At 32.3% G+C, this 10315-nt stretch overlaps 1 protein-coding gene across 1 annotated transcript; it reads left to right on the top strand.

Annotated features, from left to right (window-relative positions):
• The first annotated feature begins 1639 nt into the window (after positions 1-1639).
• Positions 1640-6060, top strand: LOC126703522 (beta-amyrin 16-alpha-hydroxylase CYP87D16-like). The gene is made up of 9 exons (XM_050402478.1): positions 1640-1896; positions 2298-2616; positions 3071-3220; positions 3337-3585; positions 3702-3791; positions 3942-4020; positions 4197-4303; positions 4458-4585; positions 5672-6060. The coding sequence occupies exons 1-9, from the start codon at positions 1697-1699 to the stop codon at positions 5763-5765; spliced, it is 1416 nt and encodes a 471-aa protein (XP_050258435.1). The 5' UTR covers positions 1640-1696; the 3' UTR covers positions 5766-6060.
• The last annotated feature ends 4255 nt before the right edge of the window (positions 6061-10315 follow it).

The following is a 10315-nucleotide window of genomic DNA, read 5'->3' as shown; positions in this document are numbered from 1 at the left end:
TTTTTTCCTCCTAAAACAGGCCACATGGACCAATGAAATGAACGTACCTACTGAGTATTTGACACTAAAGGGAACAGCTTTTATTTATTTTTAATTTTATTCTAGTTAAAAGATACTATTGCCTTTTGCGTTACGCATATATCCAACGGTGCAGCAAAATATAGTAATGAATGTGCAAATGAATTGCAAGAAATGTAAAACAAAGGCCATGAGGATTGCTTGTAAAAATAAATAAATAAATAAATGAAAAGAAAGAAAGATAGATGAAGACGTGGGATTTGAAATGTTTTGGATTTTTGTTTTTCTTTCTTTTATATAAAGTTACAAACCACTTCAAAATGTGTATCTCATATGTTTTGTTTTTTCCTTTCTTTTATGGGTTTAATGAGTCATATAAAAAAAGGATATATGAAGATGTGAAATTTGAAGTGTGTGTTTTTTATCTCCTTTTTCTTTAATGTTTTCTTCTACTTTGTAAAGTATTTGGTAAATGGAACTAATATTTGTTTAGTTCAAAAAATAAAAATAAAATATATGCTTTTGCCAGTGAAAGATTAATTAAATAAGTAAATAAAATGACACGATCGTGTGGTGAGGTTCATTTTTTTTTTTTTTTTGGCTAGTTTTTTTATTTATTTTTATTTTAATAGGAACTTGGGGTAGTTGATTTTTAATTTGTTACAAACCTAGTGGTTCCTATTGGGGATGGATAGAAATTGTAGGGTATGAGAATTATAGAAAAATTGTCTTAATTCAAGGTAGTCACCTCCACAGAAAAATATTAAGAGAGGGAGTGAGTTGCACTAAGCAATCAATTTGTTTATTTTTCAATGATATCTAATATTGAATTACAATAATATATTTATAGGAGACTAGCTCTAATGGCATTGGCCTACATAACCTAAAATAATTAGCTAGTTAATTCAACATGTGCTCTATGAATTAAATTATGTGTTAAATGAGTTACATGTACTCAATTCCTACCTAACTCATTCTTATCTCAACTAACTAATTAACTAAAGGACCAATATATGTAATTAACTACTAAATGGATGAAATTACAAGAATTGTAATGATATTAAAATATTATAACAAATATGAGATTTCTAACAATTTTACTGGGTCTATTACATTAGTTGTTAAATTAAACAACCACCAAATTTTCTTAGGTACAGGTACAAGTTCATTGGCCTACTGATCTGACCAGCAAAGTTAGTCAGTGTTTAATAATATTATATTTATATATGCTTTTCCCATTAGAAGAAAAATGAAAAACATAAAATGATATGATTTTTTTTTTTTTTTTTTGTGTGTTGTTGAGAGAAACATAAATGATATGATAAGAAAAGTTTTTCAAATGATTTGACTATAGGTTTGTATAATATCATGGAAATAAAATTTCAATGAACGCCGAAATGGAAGTTTTTGGGTCACGCCGCTTAATATTATTATTTATTTGAACCAAATGGTAACAAGGAATCGTCACTCTTACTAAATTTCTTTTGCCGAATAAAGAAAGACTGGTACGTGCCAGTTGTCAGTTGCCACCCACATCTTTTATTTTTAGGAACTGATCTCATTCTTTGCCTATATAAAGAACCTCACTCTCTCCTTAAGGAATCAACCCAAAGTTCCACCAATTCTCTTTAGTAGTGGTCCCCTATTCCTCCCCAGCAATACTAATAGCTACTTTAAGATGTGGTCTGTTTGGCTTTCTGTTATTAGCTTGCTTATTGTGATTTTCACGCATTTGGTTTATAGGTGGAGGAATCCTAAATGTAATGGAAAATTACCTCCTGGTTCTATGGGCATCCCAATTATTGGGGAGACCCTTGATTTTCTAGTGTCAAACAACTCACTGGACACCCCACCTTTTATCAAGAAAACGATGATGAAGTAAGTCCCCGACAATGTGCATGCAACCCTTTTTTTTTTTTTTTTTTTTTTCAAGAGTCTTGTTTCTTGACTGATTGACACATGTTGATGTTTCCAACAAAGACATATTTTTTATTGTATTATTTATGCTTATTTGAAATGGGTTCCTCATTTGACTAACTAATCATCTTCTCTCTTTTCCTAACTCGTTTTCTTTAATAAATTTTTTTCACCGTTTTAAATATGAACCATTATTAGCTCAAAAAGTCTACTACCACGACAATTTTTATAACTTTTGCCATAGTTTACCACATGAATAAGTTGTGTAGCTACATGCAATTTTTTGCATTATATATATATATCATCTTGTTCTAACTAATCTGTAATTTATTTATTTAATTCATATTGGTAATGTTTTTTAGATTTGGGCCAATATTTCGGACAAGTTTGGCAGGACAGCCAATGGTGGTATCATCTGATCCTGAATTCAATTATTATGTTTTTCAACAAGAAGGAAAATTGGTTGAACAGTGGTATATGGACTCCTTTGCCAAGCTTCTTGTAACAAGAGTTAGTAGTCATAGAAATATTCATAAGTACCTTCGGGACTCAATCTTGAGTCATGTTGGTCCTGAGGCTCTCAAGAACAAGTTGTTACCTCACTTAGAGGATGCGATAAGTCAAAAATTGCAAGGTTGGTCTAAGTTACCCAGTTTGGAAGTGAAGAAAAGCCTTGCAATTGTAAGTTCTTATATTAATCCAGGGATCTTATAATGCTTGTAAATTTGCATGATAGTTACAAAATAACAAAGTTTTCCTTCAAATAGAGCTGAAGGAATCTCCTTCAACTCATTAAGTTGCGGTTCAGAAGACTATTCATGTGTATTAAGTCACATAGTCACATGATTATTAAGTCATGTGACTAAAAATATATGTGAATAGTCTTAAGTTGTCAAGTAGTGAGTTGGAGGAACATTTTTACAAAATGGTTTGGAAGAAAGATTCTATTTGTTATAAAAACTTTTTGCATTTGAAAATAAAAGAATAAATCTAAGTAAATAATGGCATGGATAAATTTACAATAACAGTGAATTTAGGTTTATTATTATTATTATTTAATTTGTTTTGGTTTTTTGATGGCTTGAAATTGAAATAGCTACTACAAAAGATACTTATCACCTTTCTTTTTATGCAGATGATTTTTAAACTTACAGCAAAACTATTGATAAGTTATGACGCGGAGAAATCCGGAGATAATATTGATGATTTTTTTAGTAACTTCATGGAAGGATTTATGAAATTACCTATAAACATTCCTGGTACTGCTTACCATAAATGTCTACAGGTATAATTCCTTCAAAACACTTAACACTTTTCAATTGCAAAACATATGATATCTCTTTTTTTTACTCTAAAATTTATTTAAATTTAATCTAATATAGAGGCACAATTGTCATACAGAATCGACAGAAGGTGCTAAACTTGATAACTAAAATATATGAGGAGAGAAAGCGTAATCCCGAAATTGGCAAAGGAGATTTTCTTGATCAAATTTTGATGGACATGAAAACTGAAACATTCTTGACAGATAAATTCATAATCTATGTGATGTTTGGGCTTCTCCTTGCCAGCTTTGAGACTATATCCTCAACTCTTACATTAGCTATTAAGTTCCTTAGCGACAAGCCAAAAGTGGTGATAGAATTGACGGTTAGTGACACAAAGAGGAGCTAAATTTTCTTGAATTAGATTTAGAAAATGCCCCTTTTGTGTTTAATACTACTAAAAAGAACAATTTTTTTTTTTTTTTTTTTTTTTTTAATTAGGAGGAGAATGAAGCAATTCTTAAAAGTAGAGAGGATGCCAATTCTGGACTCACATGGAAGGAATACAAATCTATGACATTTACTCATAACGTGAGTAGATAATTTCACCTTTTTTTTTTTTTTTTTTTTTTTTTTTTTTTTTTTTTCTGGGCATATTTAAAGTTTCTTTTTTAATTTCCTAAATAAAGGGGCTCTAGCTATTGACAACATTTCTTACCGTCCATTGAATCGGAAAAATAGGTTGTCAATGAATCACTTAGGCTGGCTAGTGTTGCTCCGGGGATTTTGAGAAAAACAATACAAGACATTGAAGTAAATGGTAAGCTCAAAATCAAATTGGTTTGGTCTGATGTCAACATCAATATTGACATCTTTGAACCATAATGATTCTTTTTTTTTTTTTTTTTTTTCTCCTCTTATCTTTGATACATGAAAAGAATACTTGATATTATACATTAAGATAAATTTAAGAAAAAAAAAACATTTTCATTTTAGGATATACAATTCCAAAAGGCTGGTGTCTTATGGTAGTTCCTTCTGCCATTCAACTGAACCCAAACATTTATGAGGACCCTCTTAGCTTCGATCCATGGCGATGGCAGGTGTGTTAAAAAAAAAAAACCCTTGATACTCATCTCTCACCACTCACCACTCACCATGCATGATCACCCAATCTAACATAGACTGAATTTTGGTGGGATTACCTAAAACTATCTTCTTAGTTTTTGCTGAATTTCATTCACTTTGATCTAAAAGGGAATCTCAGCGAACGTCACAGCAAAGAACTTCATACCTTTTGGAGCAGGCATGAGGACATGTGCGGGAGCAGATTTCAGCAAGGTTTTTATGGGTGTCTTCCTACATGTGCTAGTCACCAAATACAGGTGCTTCCAAGCTCTTAGTCTTAATTAACTGCATGCATACATATCACACTAGAACTGGCTTTTTAATTGACACTACAAAAAAACAGGGCTATCCCAGCGTTTTGAAAAGCGCTGGGATAGCCCCAAAAAGCGCTGGGATAGGGTCAAAATTCCTATCCCGACGTTTTTTTTCCGGCGCTTCAAACCGCTGCGGTTTGAATGTCGGGATAAGGTCGCCGGACCTGTACCAGCGCTTTTTAAAAGCGCTGAGACAGGTCCCGGCGCTTTTCAGACCCTATTCCGACGTTTTTACTTGTGTCGGGACAGCCTTTGCAAAAATGTGAATATAACCTATACCAGCGCTTTTGAAAAATCCAGGGTTTAATAAAAAATCATACATAAAATAATGATATAATTGAAATTAAATGATAATATAGAAAGTAAAAACAAAGGAACAAAATTACTAAACGTAAAGTGGGGAAAGTATATTATGTGAAATTGATTTTTTTTTTTTTTTTTTTAAAAACTAAAAAAGTCGTAATAGATTATTAAAATAATCTAAAAAGAATAATAAACTTGTCTTAAATTTGTCAAAACTTTTGGCCATAAAGTTTTATCCGGAATAATAGTTTAAATTTTGTGAAACTTTGATAATAGATTTTTACTTAAAACAAACTATATTAATTATTTTAATTATACTTATAGTTCAACCATGGAAAAAAAAACATGTATAACACTTACATTTAGTCACATAACGGACGCAGGATATGTAAGATCAAAATTTAATTATTAAAACAAAAAATTATGGTGGATAATTAAATAATTAAAAAGGAATAGTGAAATTTCATTTGATTTTTTTAGATATTTGGTAATTTTTTAATTATAGGAATAATTTAAATTTCTCGAAACTTAGGGCAAGCCACTTGGTGCAGCAATAGTTTCTAGGTCCCATATTAGTTAATTCAAATAATAACTCTTTAATAAAGAAGTATACTTGGAAAAACAAAAAAAAAAACAAAAAAAAGTAACCACTTGGCATAGTTTTAACTTTTAAGACTCAACTTTTGTTATATAGTACATGAAGTAGATGATTTGAATCATGTGTAGGTGGACTATAATAAAGGGTGGAGAGGTGATGCGGACTCCTGCTTTAGGATTTGGAGATGGTGTTCACATTCAGGTCTTAACAAAGCATGCATAATAGTTGTATTTCATCATGAAGATCGCGGAGCAAGACGACCATAATATTATATGTTAATTAAGTTATGTGTTTTTCTGTAATATATAATACATCTTTATTCCCTAAGGTATGTTTGGAATGGAGGAAATGGAACAAATAATAGGGGGCAATGCCATTAGAATATATTGTAATTTAGTACATTCCGGTTAGCTTCCCATCTCTTCTCTCCTCGTATCCTCCCATCTCTCTCAATCCAAACATAGAGTAAAATTTCAATTATTATTGTATTGTCCACATTATTAAAAATAAATAATAAATAAAAAGGTAAGGGTTTTTAAATAAAAGGAATTGTCTTTCCTCTTATAAGAATCTCTATCCCTTTGAGAGAGAGAGAGAAAGAGAGATAGAGAGATTTTTAACTTGAGGAACAAATACAACTTTGAGTGAATTATGTTAGGTTTTAAACCCCTTAACACAATATGTTTAACCTAATATTAAGCCAAGTTGATTAACAAGTTTGTTATTCAAGACTAGGTTAAACTATTGTGAGCAAAACAAATATAATGCAGAAAGTAAAAAACACAAAGATCTAATGACCTAGGAAAAACAAACCGGTAAAAAACCTGGGGAGGATTTAACCTAGCTATTCTCAAGGTAAAAACAGATCCACTATGAAAGAATTGAAGTTTGTACAATAAAACTTAGACCACTAATATCCTATTGCTGCCTCGTGTAAAAAACTTACTATCACGACCATGTGACAGCTTCAAGTCCATGGACTCCTTCTTTCCTTGATCTGCAGCAACCACAAGTTCTCCTACTTGTGACTTTGAGACTCTACTCAAAGGTTTTAGATCTTCTTGAATGTTCTTTATGCAGCAACTGAAACAACCATCAAGTTTTTTATGTGAATCTTGATCTTAATAGCTCTATGTGTGTGTTTGAAAGTACAAATCTCTCAGATCTCACAAAAGACTCAACACACAACTCAACAAAGACCTCTAAAACGTAGCTAGGGTTTTTCCTTTTATACTAGGAGTGAAACACTTAACCCTACACGTCATATGGGCTTGGGCTGCATTTAGAAATTCTGCAGAAAATTTTTGATCCACGATTCTCGATCGATCAAGTCTATTCTTCGATCGATCGAGCCTTGCAGAAACTAAATAGTAATTTCCTGCAATTACTTGATTCCAAACTTACATTAAACTAAACTTTGAGCAAGTCTAAACCTAGACTAAATGTTTTGATCATGGTTTGTCAACTTATACAAATTGAAGTTCTAATACATTAATTCCTAAAGTCTTAGAACCTAACAATCTCCCCCTTTGGTAATCTACAAAACACATTAATAAAATGCTCAAAGTAAAAATAGCCCAATTACACATTATTGCCCAAAATACAATTCAACCTAACTACTACCTATCAGTTGCAATAGTATATAGCAGCTTCGAATGAATCAACCTGTAAATTCCTGAAATACTAAACAAACTATAAAAGCAGGTGTAGAAAATACAAGTAAACCAAAATAAATTTCTTGTTTTCACAAAACATAAAATAAAAGACATATACCATGAATAACCTCATAATATAAATCATAACCAATGTATCATAGTTTGTGAAACAAGAACATGAAAAATACAAAAGCATGTAAAAAAAAATATAAAAGCATGTCTCCCCCTAACATGTACAAACACATCATCAAAACATGTCTCCCCCTAAATACAATCTACAACCAAAAAAATATCCTTCTCCTCCTATCACTATGCATTCCCCCTTTTTGTGACGTATTGCCAAATGACAATCATGACCGATCCGAGGGTGGAGCTGGTGGAGAAGCACCTCTAGCGTTAGCTAAATCTGCTCGTAAGGCTGCAACCTCATTGAGCAAATCCAATAAAAGCTGTCCATGTGCTGCCTGAACTGCGAGACGCGTCTCTAGCATGGTATGCATAGAAGAAGATGATGATGTAGACAGTGGAGGATCCACAGTAGCAGTGGGATCCATAAACTCCTCAGCAGAAGGATCACTTGAAGGAGGATCTCTAGATGCATCACCTGTAGAAGACTCAACTCTAGGGCGTTTAGAGCTAGCTTTTAACTGAGCTACTCTTTGCATAAGAAAGGTGGCACCTATAGGAGCGATGATATGAACAGGCTCTAAAGCGGGGAAGTCCTCTAAACCTAAATCTAAAAGAATCCTATGAATAAAAATAGGGAAAAACAAATCATGAGACTTAGCACTACTCCTATGAACCTCTACAAGAGAACGAATGAAAAGAGTAGGAAAACTGATAGGAGCATCAGTGATGAAAGCGTACAAAAACGGACATCTCTTAATGGGAATGGTATGAATATGAGAGATGGGCCAGATGCTATGACAAGAAATCCTAAGGAAAAAATAATTGAGCTTAGTAAGCTCATTTGTGGTAATCTTAGGATCAATACCCCAACTAATGGTAGTACCGGTAAGAATTGACATGATGTCGTCAATGGGAGGAATTTTTGTGTAAGGATACACAGGCTACTGTACCAAAGTTACATTGAGAGCTGTAGCCACTACCTCAGGGGTAATGACAAACTCTTCACCCCTTATCCAAGTCCTCACATAGTGAATGTTGGAGTCATCGAAGTGAATAGAGAGGTTTGAATAAAACTCTCTAATCAATGCAGCCAGAGGAGGATGCTCAACATCCAGAAGAGGTAACCAACCTCGACTCTCAAAGTTCCTACGAATCTCAGGATCCACCTTATCTAGGATAACTTTTCTCTCAGCCCAAACAGGCCAAAAAATGTTCAACTTCTCATAGGCTTCTTGATTAGACTTAAACTAAAATCTAGAGGAAGAGGTAGTGTTTTTCTTTGCTCTAGTTTTCCTAACCATGACTCTAGGAATAGGAAGGAAAATAAAAACAAAACACAAAACACAAAAACCAAGGGCAGACAGCATTAGAAAGGGTTAGAGCCCAATGTATATCAACAAATGACAAACTATAAGATGCATGTACTGAATGCACATATGATGCATGCTTTAATGCACAAAAACTTGTTCAACTTTACCAAATTTACCAACAATTGACTTGAACAAAAGAGTTTTAACCTAAAAACCCAAATTTTTAAAAACCCACTTTTCAAAACCAAATCAAATTGATCAATTAAACATTATACTAGTGAAAAAACATCATATAATGATTTAATCAATCAATTTCACAAGTCAATTTCATCAATTTAAGCTTAATTGAACAAAAGCCCCAATTTTGCAAAATTTCAAGCCCTAGAATTTCCAATTCTTCTCAAATCACAAAACAGATCAAATTAATGCATGGGAATCATGTATATATCATCTAAGAAGAAAAACCCATTGATTAATTTTGAACAAAAACAACCAGAAAATCAAAATCCCCAAAAATTCTTAGTTCGAAAAATATGAAGAAAATGCATGAAAAATGTAAATAAATTGAAAAAGGAGGGGTATTTAGGTCTTACCTACACTTGAGAAAATAAAACCCTTGAAGATTTGAGGAGGAAAATGACAAAAAGCTTCTTGGATTGGATCAGTCGAGAGAGAGAAACAAAAAGAAAAGAGTTTTGAAAAAGATATGAAGAACACATGCTAAGAACCTTTTTATTTTTCTTTCTTTTCGAAACTCGTTCAGTCAAGTATCGATCGGGTACCAATCGAACCAACCCGAGACCAATCTTTGAAAACCAAGGGATTTTCGATCAGTCAAAAAACATGTTCGATCGATTGAAATTTTGGAAAACTGAATTTTTTGAAAAACAACAGAAGATTATGCAGAATCCACTCAACCCAAATAATTTCATGAATGAAATGCATGAGAATGAGTTTAAAAGTTTTTCAAAAACATTTGTTTTCAACCCAGAACTTCAAAACAAGATTTTCAAACTTCTTATCCCTAAGTTTTCAAACCTTGAACATATTTTGTATCAAAATCATAGAATATATAATCTTGAATGGCCAAACCAAATTCACATACAATTTCATGTACTAAGTTTAGCAAAGAATAACTTGTGAAGTGTGTGCAACTAGTAACAACATGATATACATGTAGGTGATATGTAAATAGTAATCAATCACAATTTCTACATTATTCATCACATAAATTTGAAAGTGACTATCACCTAAAGAGTTACATCATATAACTCCCACATCTCCTAAAAAACAAGCTTGCAATCATGTTTTTTTTTTTTTTTTTTTTTTTATTAGCCTTATTGTATACATACATTTTTTATTTTTTTGGATAAGGCTACACCTTATTTTCTTTTTGTGCATGTGCTACTCGAGCACAAAATCTTATGATATGCACTAAGGTGTTCATGATTGGCTAGTAAACAGTGGTGGGATGGTTATTTATGCCTTTCTCTTAGGATTTTTTAGTCCTTACAATCAAAAGCATGTGACTTCAAAATCAAGATCATGTGATCAAAAACTATAAACAACTCACACACAACATGCACTACATAGCTAGAATTAGCAAAGTGCAAAAAATAAGCTCATCCAAGCTAACCAAGGTACACAAACATGTTATGCAAAGATAATATGGCCAACC

The sequence above is a fragment of the Quercus robur genome, chromosome 10 (assembly GCF_932294415.1).
Source record: "Quercus robur chromosome 10, dhQueRobu3.1, whole genome shotgun sequence".
Taxonomy (NCBI): Eukaryota; Viridiplantae; Streptophyta; class Magnoliopsida; order Fagales; family Fagaceae; genus Quercus; species Quercus robur.
Note: the sequence above shows the minus strand (reverse complement) of the source record. Positions and strands in the feature narration are given on the sequence as shown.

Coding starts and splice junctions, on each gene's coding strand:
- LOC126703522 (XM_050402478.1), top strand. CDS start 1,697: ATGTGGTCTGTTTGGCTTTCTGTTATTAGCTTGCTTATTGTGATTTTC. Junction 3,792..3,941: donor CTATGACATTTACTCATAAC/GTGAGTAGATAA, acceptor TCGGAAAAATAG/GTTGTCAATGAATCACTTAG. Junction 4,304..4,457: donor TCGATCCATGGCGATGGCAG/GTGTGTTAAAAA, acceptor TTGATCTAAAAG/GGAATCTCAGCGAACGTCAC.